The following is an 18,386-nucleotide window of genomic DNA, read 5'->3' as shown; positions in this document are numbered from 1 at the left end:
TAGATAATTTAAGTAAATGGAAATGAATTTCCAGAGAATAGATATTTTTATTGTATGAGCAAAAGGCACAGTTGTACACTGACTACAAGGATGAAGATATAAATATGTAATTGCGATAGCTGTATGTGTGTGTGTGTGTGTGTGTGTGTGTGTGTGTGTGTGTATATAGTATGCGTGTATTCAGGGTTAAAACGTCGTAGAATCATTTTCCATATCTCTACATACACTAAAATGTAGATTTGGAGGGGGGCTATACAGTTTAGTCCTAACTAGAGCCCTATTGGTTGGGAGAATGCCAAAGCAACCTTCAAAATATTTCAAAACAGCTGCCAGCATGTAAAGATTTTAACTGAAGGATCAGAGTAATGAAATCTGAATTACTAATGAGAGAATAAACTTATATTTTGCTTACGGTCCTTAATGAACATGGAGATAAGCAGATCCAATAAGGAATGTGTCTCTCATGCATGCAAACTGACCTTCTGAGACTATACATGCAAGGATAAAATGCAGGAAACAGACTTAACATGGGCACAGTAAGGTAACCTACTGCACAAATGCATTTTGAGTATTTTGTATTTCTTGTTTTAGAAAAGAAAGTTTCTGGAGGGCAGGAACTATATGAATTCTCTTAAATATGAGTAATTGGAAGCTTGGAACTTTGGAGTTGAATGTGCTCATTAAACTATTTTAATAGTACAAAGTGTAGTTGGAGAGGCTTCAGCTTATGTAGTTTTAAATGTTTAACAACAGATCTCACATACTCTTTCTATTGGAACAATTTTGTCCTTTGGGCTTCCAAGAAAAATTTGCCCCCCAAAAAGGAAGGGAAATAGGGTGACACATTTCAGACCAACTGTTCTGTAAAATAAGTAGTGAATAAAATGTAATTGTTAGCCTCTTGTAGCCATAGAATTGGTATTGAAACAATTAAAGAAGAGCAGTAATATTCGTTGTCTATAAATATAATTCTTTGTTGATTGGGCTGAAAGACTTTGAAAGGGAAAATAATTTTCTAAAATGTCTGCTCTTTTATCCAAAGAGAGTCCCCCCCACCCGCCCCCAACTCCTTTGGCTCGGCACATTGGGACTGCCCCTGGATCAGCAGGATCTGGCTTGCAATATTGCATTACATTGCTGGAGTCCAGATACACATGGAAGCAGGAACCACTTGCTGGAATCCTCCAACAACTGGTTGGCCTAGACATCCGTGGCAGGCACAGCACCACACCACAGTGGGTCAGAAATTCAGACAAATGCTGTTTTATAGAAAGCCACTGCCTGCATTGGTGTTCATTTTTTAGCTTCATTTATCACTCATTTACATACTGGACTTCCTTTGGCCTACAATATTGCCAGCCTTGACCGATGCAGAGAAGGAAACTACCCCAACCCCTCAAACATTCCTGGCTTCTCTAGAACTGGCATGAGCTCCCATTTCTTGCAACAGGAAAGCCTGTGCAGAGCCAGTGAGTGGTATTTGAGATCTCTTCAGATCCCGCCCTGAGCATGAGAGTGCAGAGGAGAGGCTGCAGAGATACAAGGCAACCCGCGACGCCCCGCCGCCGTGTGCTCCTCCTGGATGAGGACCCGGCCCCATTTCTGTGAAAGGATCCTTACCAGGCGGCTTTCCACCAGCCCCGCCCCCGCCCCCACGCTCTCAATCCCGGCCCAAAGACCTTGCGTTTGGCCTCTGAACAATAAGTCTCCCCAAAATGAATCCTAAGAAAATTAAGCTAGAAAATGGCCCTTTCCTGGGAAGGAGGGAGTCAGGACCTCGGTTAGGTCTTCAACTAACTTGTGGGATCCCTCGCACAAGCCCCAGATGCTCATTACGATTCTTTTTACGTGCAACACGTGGGGGACGAAACAGTTTCATATCTCCTGGTATTATCTGCCGTCCAAAGCATTTTCTTTGAGAGGAAAATGGAAACGCAGCTGCGCCGTGGGCCGGGCCAGCGAGAGCCCGGGCTCCCTCCCTCTGCTTCCCTGCGGCTGCCGGGCGCGGGAGGCACCTCCGGAAACTGACTTGGGTTAGGGGAGTTCAGAGGTTGCCCCGGCAGGCGCGGGACGCCGCCGCCGGGCCAAGGACTCGCCTTTGTGCGGCTTGGCTGTTTCCCGAGAGCCATCAGGGTGGGAGGGGACGTCCGGGTCTGCAGCGGGGGCAGGCGTCTGGCCCCTAGACCGGGTGCGGGGACGCTGGGCTGGGCGGCCTCCGCCACTCTTGGCCTTGGCAACTTCTGGCCAATCCTTCTGCCCCTCCGGGTCCCGGCGGGCCGTCTGCGCCCCAGGCTCAAAGGGTTAAGCAGGTGCCTCGCCGGGCGAGGCGCTATTGGCCGAGGGCTGGGGCGGCGCGGCCGCGGTCACCACGCTTCGCCTAGTCCCACTCGGGTTCGTGCGGAAGGCACGGCGGCCACTCGCGTCCCCCGGCTGCGGGGCTGCGGCCTTGGCGTGCGGGGAGTGGAAAGGAGGAGAGAACAAGAAAGGGGAAACCACCAGAAACACCAGCAACGGGCGAGGGTGGCGCGCGCAAGAGGAGGGGAACCCGAGCCCTGCATCCCGAAGGGGGCTGCGCCCACCGCCCGCAAGTCCTCTCCTGGCTCTCGAGCCGGAAGAAAGAGGAGGAAGTGGGACAACAGGGGTCCAGGGCAGGGAGTAGGGGTAAGGATCAACTCCCTTCTCCCCACCCACTAGCTGAGTGAGAAGTGCAAGTCGTCACTTAAAAAGGCGCACCCAAGCCACAAGCATCCCTCTTCACCCCCTTAAAGAAACACTGATGTAACAATGTGGGGAAGTAACTGAGAGACGCGAGGAAATAAATGCACGTGTTTTCTCTTTTTGTTTCCCTGGTGGTTGGAATTTGCAGAGTTCGCCTCAATTGTGGCTGCTAATTTATTCGTTTCATCGGTCGAAAAACGGGAATAGAAGTGGGTCATCGGGATACACCCGGATCCCTGTGGCCGGACCTACAGTGCCCACCTCACAAGTTTGTCCAGGACCAACCCGCCCGCCCACCAGGAACGGGAAGAGCCCATTCTAATAAAGGAAACAAACTCTCCATTGCACAAAAGCGGCTTCTTTTTCCCCTCCGCCTTTGCACACCATCCCTCTTCGTTAAGTATCAAGTTCTCCAGGAGCCCAACTTGCGCTTGGCAACCCTCGCGCTGCCTGATGTGCACAAGATGGGCAAAGAGGGGTCCCGGCTAGGAAGGGAGGCTTTACGCCCCCATTCCTGCACACGCGGGCTGGATTCCAGGTTGCTGGAAGCCGCAGGAGGCGCGAGCCTGCCTGGATGGTGGTTATTTCTCTAGAGAAAGGAGGGGAGAGAGCGCGCCTCAGTCTTGCACTTTGGGTCGGAAGTGCGCAGCGTGTGTGCGTGTGTGTGTGTGTGTGTGTGTGTGTGTAGAGCGGGGCGGGAAAGAAATGCACCCTCCGCTGCCCGTCATTCCCTTGCACCGGCCAAGTCCTCGCCAAGCCTCCCGGTGCATCCTTCCTCCGCCACCCCCTCCCCTTCTCCCCTCAGCTGGGCTCGCGCGGCGCAGCCGGAGCAGCCAGTGAGAGCAACATCCTGGAAAGAGGGGGGAGCACCACCGCCCCCCAAAAGGGAAAAAAGGCCCCACCCTGACACGTTTTGCTGTTTGCAAGTGCCTCGCACGCCCCCCGCACCTCCTCCTCGCGCTCGAGGCCCCCCCAGCCCGCTGCGCGCACATCAAAGCGCCTCTCCGCCGCGCACAGTGGCCGCGGCTCACTAATGGGATTGCAGGCTGGTGCCTGGCTCCGCTGCTGCCGCCGCCGCTGCTCGCGCTGCTGCTGCTGCCGCCGCCCGAGCCTAAGCCCGAGCCCGAGCCCCCGCCAGCCCTCGCCCAGAGCCGCCGCGCCCGGGGGCCGAAGCCGCGGCGATGATCCGAATCTTTCCGGATTTCAGCGTGCAGGTGACGGCCGCGGCGGCCGGCGGGGCGGCCGCGGGGGTGCCGGCCGGCGCGGGCATGGGGAGGGCCGGCGCCGCGGCCAACGGCACCCCGCAGAACGTCCAGGGCATCACCTCCTACCAGCAGCGGTGAGTAGTCCCGCCTGGGCTGGGTTAGTGCCCCTGCCCCGGGGTGCTGGGGTGGGACTCACTTTGCCTCCTGTTTGGTGTCTTACAACACACACGCACATCGCCAGGGCTCACTTTGCCTGCCCCTCATTCTACAGATGAGGAAGAAAAAATAATTCAGAATCCAGATTGAAAAGCAGTCTAGTGCACTGGCGAAGTGAAATCATCCTGTGCCCTCTCCCTGGCCCCAAACCCAGAGCCTCCGCCCCGAGTAGCGGAGGAGTTGCAGCGAAGTCTGAGACGCTGCACAAGGTGCTCTTGCAAAGTTTGGGAGACTCATTCCCTTCCAGCAGAATTTTCTCAGTGCCTCTGCCGGGCGCGGACCCGCGCTGACGGACAGCCAGGGGGCAATTGATCACTGGAGGCTGATTGATCATTTGTTTCCAAACAGAATAGGAACGATTTTCACGTGTAGCTGTAGACTTGCAATTCTACATAATAGTGTTATCATGTCACCTGTTACTACAGGGAACTACAGCATGAAATCCGAGTCTCTTCGGCGCTGTTAAGTATTCATCTTAAACGCATTATAATGCAAATGTGTAAGATTCAGAGATACAAGTTAGGAAGCAAATTTTACAAAGTTAGGCTAGTAGTGAGAAAGAAGTTTTAAAGTATTACTTGTTTGTATTTCTGCTAAACATTTTTATAGATTTCTTTAAAAAGTGTAGATGTGACATTGAGATAGTAAACATTCTTTGATTTAAAGGAAAGAAAGGGAAAAAATTTTACCACCACCAATAGTCTTAGAACCCTAAAGTTTTTCCTTAAGGACAACTTTTGATGTTGCAAGATTTTATCGAAAATGTAATCTACAAAAATGCGCTGAGAAAAACTAACAATGTAATATGAAAGGTTATCTCCCTATTTGTGGGGCTCAGTTTTATAAAAGATGGAAGAAAAAAGAACACATGAAAGTGTGAAATTAAATATTTGTGTTTCCCAGATTGCACACGATTAAACATCTGAGAGTTTGCCAATGGCATTTAACTTAAAATATACACAATGCATAATTCAAATAACAGTTCCTATTTTTACCTTGTATTTCAAACTTCATTGATTTGAGAACCTTTGATTTGAACAAACAGTATTTAAACCGAAAAGGTTAAGATAATCTATCACTGCCATATTTTGTGCCTCCTAACCAATGGCCCAGTGACCAGAGCAGATTTTGCATAACACATTGAGTGTTTTCCAGGTTGATGCCCAGTATTGCAAATATTCTGTAGATGACTTCATTATATGCTCTGCGTATTGTCGGAAGTTTAAAAAAGAGTCTTGAAAATAATTCAAAAATGGGCTATTCCTTGTCAAAGAGATTTTTTTATTTAAATTATTTCAGGCTTATTTTACTTCAGTGAATATAAGAACCTTTAATACAAAAGATCTGGGCATCTTTTAAACATAAAGAACTAGAAAATAATTAGATATTTCCTTTTCGTGGTTCAGGTATTTTTTTTGTCATTTATAAAACATTTAAATGACTGTAGTATCTAGTGGTCACTTTAACTAGAAAGTGCAGGCAATAGGCACAATAGTATGGTCTGTAAAGTAGGGAGTGAGGGGTCAGAAATGTCAGATGGCCTTTGGACGATTTCAGGGATCTCTGGGGAACTTGAGCTAACCTATAAGACATAAATTGGGCTTAAGGAGGTGGGGGGGGAGTCATGAATTTTCATCCTTTAGGTTTGCTCTGAGTGTTGGTGTTGTCCTTCACCATGAAGATCATGTCCATCTTGGGGCCAATTTCCCCTCAAGTCAGGAGCATCCAGGGTTAGTCCCCCATAGTCTGACACCCCAACACTGAAAGCTGCACTGGTGCTTTCCACCTTCCTCTTTGAATTTGGGCCACTTGCTAAGTCTCTGAATCCCACTGCAGTTCTAAAGACTAAGGCTTTAAAAATAAGCAACTCTAAACTTTAGCCTTTGGGATGTATTATTTCCTCCCTCGCTTTTTATGTTCTGTTATATTGACAGAAGAGACGATAGCTGTGAAAAATGAGCCTTCTTTGATTTTGTAACTCAGATATGATGACACCTGTTACTGTCTTTAATTTTAGTTAATTTGGGGGCAGGAGAGTGAGTCATGTAGGCTAAGAAGGTTATTGGCAGGTGTTTGAGGTAGGATCTGAGGCAGGAGTCCCCTGTCCTCTGGCACTTCAACAGAATTGTGGGCCACCAACATCACCAACATGTCAGGCTTTAGGGGCGTTGAAGGGCAGACTTAGTTTCCACCTAGAGACCTGGGTATGTTTGCTTAAGTGAATGGTGACACATCATTTTACCAAAAGAAAAATTTTAAGTACTTTTGGGGAGTCTGGTGAGGAAGTGACAGGAATGGGGGTTTTTTAAGCAAAGAGCGGCCTGTTAAGAAAACACAAGCTTCTCTCATTTGTCATCTTTGGGCAGAAACGCCCTAGACTGGCTGTCCTAGAGCCAAAACTTCCACTGGCAACTTTTCCCCTTCTCTGCCAGCCCATGTATGTCTTGTACACAACACTCTGCACTCCAGTTTATTTCGCAATCATTCTCATTTTCTCCTACCTGTAGAGTGTATTCCAAAAAGAACTTAAACACCATCAAGCAGATTAAACACCTCTGCCACGGAAAACCGCTAATGTCTTCCTTGGAAGTTTCCAACTCCCAGCCCTACTTTACTGGAATCGTAGAGACCAAAGAAGACCCCTTCTCAGGCCTCTCCCCCTCTTAAGTTTAAAGTAAAATGCAAAGCCTCACACGGGACTGATGTATTCCATCAGGTTCTTTCATTCATTAAAAGTGGAAATGCTTTGGGATTCCTTTCTACTTGTCTGGTTGACACATGACTGACCTAAGTCTCAGCGTAAAAAGCCGCCCACACGATTCAGAGTGGGTTCGTGGAGAAAACGCTCTGACCAGTGTCTACCCAGGTAATAAGATCCCGGCGCTGGCCCTGCACTGAGTAGCCGACCTTTCTCTAGGCCTTGCTGAGCTGTAAAATGGGGCGGCGGCGGGGCTACATCCCAGAGGCCGGCACTCCAGTCTCAGGAACCAGGACCCGAGTCCAGAGGCGTTTGTATCTGCGTTTAAATCCATGGAGAGTCACCTGTGAACCCTGAGGTCTGCACATATGTTCATTCGTGCATATGCAGATGCCCCGGCTTGGGGAACGCTGAGAGCGCCCGAGCCACAAGGTGCCCGTGCTGCCGCTGCGCCAGCCCTCGGGGCTCTCTCGGGGCTCCCTGGCTTGGGCCAGCGCACCCCGCCTCCACCCCCCGCATTTGTTTCCGCTGCCCCCGAAGGCACTCCTGGGACTGGGTCCTGCCCCAGCTAGCTCTTGTGGCCTCCCAGTTCCTCTCGCTTTTTCTTTTTTTCCTCCTGGCTGCGATACTCCAGAGAAAGGAAGTGTTCGAAACTGCAACTGAGTGGCGTTGTTGCGCCGGCAGCCGAGCTTCCCAGTCCCCCAGCGAGAGAGAGAGAGAGGGAGAGAGAGAGGGAAGAGAGGGAAGCAGAGGGAAAGAGAGAGAGAAGGAGAGAAGGGGGGGTGTCTGCGTGCGAGAGAGCGCTCTGGAGCAAAGCAGCTGGAAAATGCCCAGAAATACTTTCACAGCGGTCAAGCTGGAACCCCCAGCGTGCCCTCCCCCTCCTCGCCCCTCCCGGCCTAGGCCGGGCTGCCCCCCGCCGGGAGGGTGTGTGCCCCACCTGCCACCAGGCCGGCTCCGGGTGGTGGCGGTGGGGCCGACGGGGGTGTGTGTGGCGGCGCGCGAGGGTGAGAACCCGGAGGCGGCGGGGCCCTGGGCCGGGCTGCCCGCGGGGCCGCGCGGCCGCCTCCCCCCGCCGCCGCCACCTCCCCCTCCTCCTCCGCCGCCTCCGCCGGTCGCCTGTCTCCGCGCCGGGCATGTCTTGGGAGCCGGAGCGGCCCGGGCCGCGGGCGCTCTGCGGCGCATGGACGGCGGCGGCGGCGGCGCCGGGCGAGCAGGGGGAGGAGAAGGCGGAGGAGGCGGCGACCTGCGGCGGGGAGCACCGGCGGCGCGAGAGGACGGCCGGCCGCCGGCAGGGCTCCGGCCCCGCTACTTTTCCGTAGCCTCCCTGCCTCAGCAGCACGGCCGCCGCCGCCGCCGCCACGGCCACCGCCACGGCCACGGCCGCCGGGCAGCCGCCGAGCGCCGCGCACGCCCGCACTCACTCCCGCCACCCCACGCACACGCACACCCCCCGCCCTCCCCACGCCCCCACCCGGGAGGGGGGAGAGAGGCAAAAAGTAAGAGAGGAAAAAAAATAGCAGGAAGATGGCGCCCACCAAGCCCAGCTTTCAGCAGGATCCTTCCAGGCGAGAACGGTAACACTTTTCTGTTTATTGAACCTGCCGCCGGGGCTGCTGCTCCCGCCGCCGCCGCCGCCGCCGCCGCCGCCGAGGTGGCGGGGCCCGCTCCGCAGCCCGCCTCCTGGGCCGCGAGCCCGCGGGGACCTCGTCTGGGGGCTTGCGGCTAAGCGCTCGCCCGCGGTCCCCGCGCGCACCGTCCGCCGGCTGCGCTGCGGCAGCGCGCGGGCTCTGGCGGCGGCGGCGGCGCCAGGCTCTCCGAGCAGTCGCACCTCCTCGGCTCGGCGAATAGAGTGACTCGCTCACAAAAAAAAAAGAAAAGAAAAAAAAGAAAGAAAAAGAAAAGAAAAAGAAACAAACAAAAAGAGAAGGCGCTGCTGTGTGCCAGGGAGCAGCGGTGAGGGCGGGGGCCGGGGATCCCCGGGGCCGCCGCAGGTCCCTTGGCAGCTGCTCTCTAGGAAGGGAGTGAGGCTGGGGAGGGGGAGGGAAGGCAGGCGAGAAGAGGGAGGAGGAGGCGAGGAGGAGGAGGAGGCCGGGGGCGGGGAGCGCGGAGCTCGCGCCAGGCCCGGAATGTGTCGCGGAGGGGCCGTCTCTGCGCCGAGCACTAGGCCGGGCGGAGCTGAGAGAGGAGCGCGGCCACCGCCTCCCGCCGCCCGCGCTGCGCCCTCTGCTTCGGCAACTTGTGGGTCCCTCTCTGCCCTCCGCTCTCATCTTTCCCTCCTCTCCATCCCTCCTCCCAAAGAAAAAAGAAAAATGTGGAAGAAAACCCTTAAATCCAAATAAGCAAACAAACAGCAAGATTCAAAATGTGTCAGCAGTTGGAGCATCTATGCCCCGTTAGTTACTGTTTGGGGATCTGTGTTTTAAAAAGTTCCTGGTGAGAATTGCATATCCAGGCGAGGGGCTCAGTCGAGCATGTCTGTTTGAAGTTAAACTAGTAGAGCCAAAGGGAAAGGGAGTTTGTGTTCAAAATATCCTTAGCCGTCCTACGTGAATAGCATTGTTAGATTTTCACAGTAACCGAGCACCCCCTCCCACTACCACCAACGTGGTTTTCCCTCCTGCTGTCCACCCAGCCTACTTTGTTTGGAATCCTATTGACTATTAATTGGCAGCGTTAATGACATTAATTGCATATAGCATATTGGTTTGAGCTAAGTGAATATCTCTGTCTCCAAAGAGGAAAGGCTCAGTAGGAAGTATGAAATGTTACCCATTGATTCATGAGCAAAACAAATGCAGTCAGATATGTGCACCCCCACCCCCAAGCAGGGACGTTTACTTTCCTCACGGACGTAGGTGAACTTGAAAAAAAGACGAAGGAAGTGCTTAGTTGCAAGATTTAATTATTAGCACATAGTTTTATTTTTGATACAGCATAGTACTTATAGCTCACATCAAAAGAAGATAGGGAGATATTCAGACGTCTATTCATTTAGAAAGCTTCTATTGTACTCTTGCTTGTTTCTTTCATACAATAGGGAAGGCAGAATTGTCAGGATTAAGGAAATACATTAAGTAGATACATAATTGACTATTTCTAAACTCTAGATAATTCTGTAAAAATCATATATCTGAGAGTAAATCATACATAATCCAGTTTTTAAAGATGTTAAATGTGTGTAGCATTAACTATTACTCCCAAACTGTAGAAAAGCTGACAACTCATACAGCTAAAATGAACATTTAGTTCTTAAGAAGTGTTAGTGTTTCATAAAGAATTCACATATTACTTTACACTTTTAGGTGGAAAAAAATTTATTTCTCAGAGCATTGTGCAAACCTTTTAATAATTTTTTTTAAGCTAACAAGGTGATGAATGCTTTTTGAAATCATAAGTTTATAATAGATTTCCTTCCCCTTTTCCCCATTCCCTCTTCCTCCCTTCCCCTTTCCCCACTTCTCCCCTTCCCTCCCTCCCTCTCTCCTTTTCTCCCTCTCTCCCTCTCTCCCTCTCTCCCTCTCTCCCTTCCTTCCTTCCTACTTTCTGGGTTCTGTGGGTAGTAAATGTATTTATTGGGATGGCCCCAGTAATCTCTCTAGCAGAAGTCTATTTGTGTGCCATTTTGGGAATTTCTCTGAGATAGGAATCTCGAAGATAGAATTAATTTCTAGGGGAAACTTCATAGCCTGTGCATGAGTGCGTTCTTTATCACCTGTCTCCATTTGGCATTCGAAGAAGGTAAATCAAAGTGTGCGATTTGTTATTCTGCTCCACTTGAGAGCTGAACTAAATAACACTTGGTCTGAAATTCTGATTGAAGTTGTAGGAGGATATACTGTATTTAATTTAATGCCCTTTAATAGCATCTTCTTGTTCAGGTTGGATGCTGTCATTTTAAAGGTTGGATCTGAGAAGGTTTAACCTGTAGGGAGAGGGAGGAGTAGTAACAATGGGGTAGGGGCAGAAGCAGCACTGTAGAGTAGAGGAAGGAAGGAGTTATAAACTAAGCCTTTAAAACAGTAATAACTGCAAACTTGGCCCGTTATCCAAACAGTTGTTTTATGCCCCAAGGGTTCACTTTGTTATCAGGGTTTTAAATGCTCTTAACACTTTAAGTGTAAACTTACACATGTAAGTTGATTTGGTTTTGTAATGAGAAATGGGAAGTCAGATGATTTGTTCAGGAGGGGATTTTATTCATAGTTACTTGCTTCAACTAAGTAGTCATTCTACCTTTATTTGTACTTTGTGTCTAGAACTTGCTGATTAATAGTATTATATCTATGTCGCAGTTAAACACAGCTATGTTTATAAAAGATGACTTTTTGTGGACATATTTTAAATCATATCCTCCTATTTATTTAAAAAATGGTTTCCAAATCTTGATTTCACAGAGGCATTCATGGACACTTTATTCTTTACTGCTTTTCAAATACATCCCTAATCAAAAACTGATAAAGAAAAAATATGTCTTTTGAATTATCTCATTATTTATGAAATGTCTAACCTGTGTGTAATAATACAAGAGTCATTTCCTTATAATAATGTTTACAAAGTAAATTTGGAAAAAGAAGCTTGTGCTTGATAATCTCTTTGGCTACTGTTTAGTACTCCTTAGATTTCTCTGAATCATACATATAGAAAGTGACTCTTTAGGGCCTGAAAGAACAAGTTGGAAACCTGGTATACATAAACTTGTTTGATTTTCTTTAAACTCCAGTGGACTGCAAATTATATAGCACTGCCACAGAGTTTTTCTACTATGTGGATATATAACCAAGAAAATTAGTCAGAGAAGTGTCAAGCATGTGATATGCCCATGCTGGTTTGCAAAGCACATTCCAGCAGCACAGGGTATTTGGTTTAAAAAGCAGAGGTGGTAGAGGAGACTTTTTTGGAGGTATTTCTTTCCACAGTGTAAGCTTAAACAGAGTGATAAATGATTATATGCATTGTCTAACACTTGCTTATATATATAAATAGCTCCACAAGATTGCTTAAATGATAATCGAAAATATGAAATAGGATGGCCTTCATATCACAAGGCCAAGGGTCTACAAATGGAAAAACTGAAATAATGAAATATTTCCAAGGCAACAGACTGTCAACAAGAACTGTAATGCATGGGCATATCATAGATCCACCAGAGAGGATATTAGATGGTATAGCTCCAGAGCCAGGAGTTATAATGACCTTTATTACGTAGGACCCTCCCACATTACACCATCCTTTCAGATTTCCAATTTCTGATTTATGAATTGAGAGACATATAACTACTCCAAGTGTGCAATATGCCAGTCACTAGATTTGATTTGTTACAATGAGAAAACTTGAATTCAACCTTATTTGATGCTTTTAGTTTTTTTAAAAAAAAAGTTACAGGAGGTATTTTCATCACGTAGTGGTGTTATGAGTAAGGTTTTGGTCTCCATATCTTTATATATTCTTAAAACTATGACTGAAAGTTATGTGTAATTAATATCTCAGCAATGAATTGGTAAGAATTACATTGCACTTTAAATATAATCCACAAATAGGAATAGTTTGATAATTTTAGTGATATGAATTTTGATTTCCCCCTGCAATTCTTCTGCACCATGATTGCCCCTATGCTGTAATAGAGCTATTTTATGGGAATGCCAGAATTTCTTTGAACCCCTTGACTCTTTTTTTCTGTCCCAGATCTTAGTGTGGGATCCACTGGCATGTTAAATGGCATCTGTTTGAAATGGGACCTGCTGTCCAGGATCCTCTGCTCTGTGGTGAGGTTCTCTATGACAGGGGGCCTATCTGTCTATCTGTCTATACATGCACATATATGCTTTTGTAAAGCAGTACTTTTCGGGGAAGACTTAGGCAGGGTAGCTTTTATTTAGTTATTTTTTAAGCCGTAGATCTTCATTTTTGGGGATATTTGTGGGAATAATTACAAAAGTTTCTAAGTCACTCCTATTAATGCTTTCTTTTATAAACTTCTTCAAGTACATTACTATTAATAATAACTCAATTGTAAACCATAGTCTGTTTTTGTTTTTCTACAATTCTTGTGATCCTCTGTTTTATTCAGAATGTCACAAATTTAAAGAAAATTAAGCATACAGGATAGCAGAAGTACCCCCTCCCGTGCTATATTTACATGGCTACTTTTTCTACATTGTAGCATCTAATCACTAATTGATTTTTTAAAAGTTTTGCATTGCATTTGGGTTAGTCTAACTTCAGGTGTTTTATAGACATGCCTTTAATTGCTTAGGATGAGTAAGGCTGAAACTTAATGAAGAAGTTGGTATCTCAAAAATTTTAGTTGATTAGTTGATACAGACAACAACTCCATGTTGTAAATATTACTCTTTAAATTTTAAATGCTACCTAAGTTGCATATAATGGAATATGTGAAACTTTATTTAAATCTACAATTGGGTAAGAACTTCTAGAATTTATGGGAAAATTCAGTTGTTGCATTTAATGATGTTAGTATTTTCACAGTAAATAGTGGCCTTTTTTCCCCTCATTGGGCAGTGTAATAAACCAACTGTAACTGAATGGTATTTTTACTGTGCTGGGCCTCATTAGTGTGAATAGGATGTTTGCACTATTAAGTTTGATAGAACCTTACATAGTTAGAATAATTTGTGGTAATATTAGTAATACTACAGTGCATAAACAAGACATGGCTTAGTAAGAATAAAGTGACTGCTACTGTATCTGAAACGACTAGGGGAGTGACAAGATTAGACAACACTGGAAGTCGTTGTCTGCATACATTTGCAAAGCATAATGTTTTGGTGAATTAACTGGAATATTGCGATCGCGTGTACAAAATCATGAACAGCAAGATGAAAATCTCATGTTACTATGGCCCACAGTGCTCCTGGCCCTAGACTGTAATTATTGATTGGTTCTTTCATTCAGGGTTATTTACTGATCCTCTACCGTGGACCATGCTCACTTGTGCCAGGGATAGTACTGAATAATACACCCTGTAACAGCAGTTGCTTTGCTTATAGACTTGCCCTGCATATGCAAATATAGAGAGCCAGAAAACAGCCTTTTCTAAAAGAATGAGAAGTGCAGAGTTCATAGAAATATAAGGCTCTCTGTCTTTTTTCATTTCTGTTAGCTTAGTTTTCTGGGAGGACAGTTATTCAACTTATAAAATATTATAATTAGTAACTGTAAAATGATTAGAGGTTCTTGGAGGAAAGAAAGAGAAAAGATGCTATGTAAATATCACTGAAATTATAGCAAAGATTTAAAAAGATGTTTTGATAGGATTTAAAAATAAAAATTGGTTACATATGATAATGATAATAAAAAACATTTATTGGACACTGCCATGTTTCAGACTCTGTATTACATACTTCCCAGTAATTTTCTCATTGTTTCCCTATTGTCCTATCAGGGAAGTCCTAATGTCCCCATTTATGGATGGGAAAATGGAGACTTTGCATTCCCAAGGAAGGTGGTGGAATTAGAGACTGAATTCAGGTTTGTCTCAGATGTGGACTTAGGCAATGTAGTCTCTGTAGAAATGTTCCTTAAAACCAGTGTGAAGGGACCTGCATTTTCGGACTTTTCAAAGTCAGAGATTTCTGAACTGATGCCAGAGAGTTCCAATGGTAGAAAGACTGCATAGTGAACTCTTCTGTTTTGGTCCTTCATCAGATGTTGGAGAATTTGAGAAATACAGTGTTCATAAAGTTAGAGAAAGAATCAATATTTAAAGTATTCTCACCTCACCATCTAACATTCCAATAGTTTCGTGATTAAGCTCCATAGCTATATGTACTTCAGGGCAGATTTTTAGCTGAATGGTTTCAGAATCAGTTTGCTGTGTACATGTGCCTCTTTGGTTACAGCATCTGAAGTCCTAAGGCCCTGTTCTACTCGTGTAATCCATGCCTCAGAGTGTACCACAGCTTGTCCAGAGATTACAGTTGAGGCGTTTTTATTTTGTAATAGTTTTGCTGCTGGGTGTGTAGAAATAGCCTCATGAGGCTCTCTGAATAACACACTTTAGTACCTAACTGTATTTGTGGATATTATCTTTTGAAATATATAAGGACTTGTATAAGTTGGCCCCCTGCCAAAATTTGTGGCATTATAATGACAGTAAGCATTTATGTATGCTAATACACAGGTAATGTTCTAAGGGCTTTACAGGTATTAACTCATTTAATTAAAAACATAATATGTTAAAAATGGACCACAATAAATACGTAAATGGTAAGTTATTATCTAGTCCTTGCCTTCTCCCAAAACAACTCCTGGACCCCCAGCACCTTCAAGAAGGGAAAGTCAGTCTTTGGTAACATTTTTATTTCTCTGCCCCAGGAACCCTAGGGGGTTGGTCTAGTATGTAACAGTTCTTTAACAAAAACTATACTTCGGGAAACTTTGTAGCATCTAACTCCGTCACTACTTATTGCAGAAAGTATGCTAGACTTCCGGTAGTAGAAAAACATGCCACATTTATGGTTACATTTTTGGATGTAATACTGTCAACCAAATAGCTTCTTTAAAAAAATAAAAATGTATAATAGAAATTTTAGGGCTTGAAAGGACTAGATAAGCAGTGCTTGAGTATTTGTGGTTGCAAAGATGAGTATTTTGCTTGTGTATCTTAAATATTCACTTTGACATTCAGCAAATTTTTTGTTTATGTAAAGAATAGGTTGCCTTATACAACATTGAAAGGGACTCATTTACAGAGATGCTTTACTAAAATGTTGAGGATAAAAAGCAAAGGTCAGTAGGAAGTATAAGTGAAAAATAAGTTAAAAATTTAAAGCAGCCATCAGATCATCTTAAAAGAAATTATATCTGATTACAGTATTATATTATTACCAGTGTGCTAATGCAGAATTAAAGTGCTCAGACTTGGCAACCTAGTAAAACACATTAAAACTTAACAAATCTTTATCACATATTTTGTAAAGTAGCACTCCACAGAATTTTAAGACCACTTTATGGAATCATAGGTCATTTTACTAATATCTCATTAACATCTGATAAACTAGAGCTTTTCCATTTGTAAGATTTATAAAAAGATTTATAAAATAATTTTATTACAAAGAAAAATTTAATATTGGATCGGGGTAATCTGCATGTGACTGTAGCTATAAATAGCACTCTCTTCCCCAAATGTCTGAATTTTCCTTTCTGCTACCGGAACAGTACAGAAAAGGATGCTAGTTCTAAACTTCATTCAGAAGCACTTTATTCAGAAAGATTGCAGTATTTTGGTGGGGACAAGTGGAATCATTGAAACTGCAGGATGTTTCTCTTTCATTCCAGAAAATGGAGATATCAATGAATAAAGATATTTTAGTAACTAATGTATATTACATTGATTGAGGGAGCATTTTTTCCCCACAAATATTTATTCCTCAGAATCTACTTCTGAAAAACATATACATTTTATTGATATGTATGAATGGGATGAATTTTTGTTATACAAAATTTTTGTATATGGTGTATATAGCTTTTATATGTCATATATATAGTTAATGGCATAAATTATATATAAAATATGTATCAGATATACCATGTTTGTATATGTCTACCTAAAATGGAAAAATGTTACAAATATATCTTGAACAAATTATAAATGTCTTATTTAGATCGAGTTAAATTTAAATGTATGCAGTGGATTGGTGACTTTTTTGTTTTCCTAATGCTGTAAGGAAAAGTAGGCTCATCATTTTTTTGCACATTTTTATTGTTCTGTGTAAATGTAATTTGTTAATCCTGTGAAATTTGTCATAGATAAATTTGCTTGGATTATCTTGTCACCACCGTATCTGCATTCTTTTGTTCATTGCTTATTCATAATTTAACAGTCTGGCAGTGAGCCTTTTTGGGATGCTCACAAAAGATATATGACCTCTACCAGCTGCTACTATAACCTGCAGAATGCACAGCAAGACATTAGAAACGTGAGGATTCCTCTACTGATTAAAGTGCTCTTCATTTAAACAGTCTGTTCGTAAGAATCTCAGGAATCTCTTGCTACCAACAGTTTTGATTTTTTTTCCTCCCTAACAAAATTAGTTCTAACAGTTGTACCTTCATTTCATACGAATTTTTCGGATTATCCAAAGGAAGTTAATTTCTTGAATGCTGTTTCTTCTTTATAACAAAATACTTAAAAATTTATATTTGGGGGATGTTCAGGTTATCGAAAAATGGTTTTATTGGGCAAGGAAGAATGGAGAATGGAAGAGATATATCACATCCTAATCTTAGAAGAAATGGTTGGTTTAATCCTGTTTGAATCCAAGTACTTTACAGTTTATACTCTAAACACTCCATATTATGTAGTATGTGGCAGACAGTAAAAAAATGTTCCTTGAAGTGTAACCACATCTTTAGGTTTCCATTATTCTGAATTAGTTTAGCATATGAAAGTGTTCTCCCCCCACCCCTTCTCTCTCTGTCTCTTTCTCTTCTCTTCTGTCTCTCAAAATCAGCAGATCAGTTTTTGAGCAATGGTTAGTTTTTGCCTCTCTTCTATGCAGGCATATGATTACAGTTCAGAATAATTCATTGCTAATCCATGCAGTATTGGTTCATCTCCATCACTCTGTTCTGTGATTAGAGCCTCAGGCCTGCTGCCTCGCTTTCCGCCCTGATTTTCTTTAACTGCAACCCTTGTTTTAATATAGTTCTGTAGTCACCACTCTCCTGCCAGCCCTCTCCATTCCTCATATATATCGATTGCAGTAGATTAATATTTATTTGAAGCTATTTTTCAGACTTTTTGAAAAATGTATTCATTTCTTACTGTGAATCTTCATCTAAAGGGAGGGGGAGAGGGCTCAGGTATGCAACTCTTCTTAGTAAACTACTGCATTTCAAATCTTGATTCTTTGCAGTGGTGGATGGTGTTTTTTATTTTACAAATCAGGAAGTTTAGTTTCCTTGAAAAAAATTATAGACATAGTAAACTATAATGTTAACAGTTTAACTCTATTTGTTTGCAACAGTTCTAGCATGGCTTTCTGTATTTTCCAGGTGTATACTATAGCCAGTGCAATCACCATGATACACATTGATCAGCTTGCAGTGAATATTTCCAGACAGGAAATCATCATCCAAAGCTATCATTTTCCTTAGCATCAAAATTTGCCAATTTTACCAGAAGGTCATCTAACAGATTTTTAAAAGACTTTGTTTCAGATCTCAGTAGTCCTGTGTTCCTTTTAATAATTACTTTCGTCTCATTGTAGCTGTGTGTTTGAAAGTGTAGGTCAATGAGGATGATTGCATTCAGAATTTCATGATCTGTGTAGTGGAACAAATTGAAAGCAAAGCCTGTATCAATCACTGTGAAGGGAGGGTTAATTGTTACCGCTTCTCAAGCCTCTGGACAGATAAACCAGTAATGAAATACTTATTGCTGTGATATGTGAATGCTAAAGGATGAAACAATGGAAACAGAAGCAGTCTTCAGAGATAACCAAAAAGGCAAAGAAAAAAGAATAAACTGGATGAAAGTATGGAACTGTGTACTGCATTAACTCTCTTAAAGTAATATTGTTTTT

At 44.2% G+C, this 18,386-nt stretch overlaps 1 protein-coding gene across 1 annotated transcript in view; it reads left to right on the top strand.

The window, feature by feature from the left end:
- The first annotated feature begins 3,986 nt into the window (after positions 1 to 3,986).
- The window catches only part of NPAS3 (neuronal PAS domain protein 3), an 855,986-nt gene continuing 841,586 nt past the window's right edge, over positions 3,987 to 18,386 (top strand). Inside the window, 1 exon segment of the mRNA XM_012647885.1 lies at positions 3,987 to 4,057. Coding sequence (XP_012503339.1) covers positions 3,987 to 4,057 — 71 coding nt within the window.

Source organism: Propithecus coquereli, unplaced genomic scaffold (genome assembly GCF_000956105.1).
Source record: "Propithecus coquereli isolate 6110/MARCELLA unplaced genomic scaffold, Pcoq_1.0 Scaffold273, whole genome shotgun sequence".
NCBI lineage: Eukaryota > Metazoa > Chordata > Mammalia > Primates > Indriidae > Propithecus > Propithecus coquereli.
This window is presented reverse-complemented; position numbering and strand designations above follow the sequence as displayed.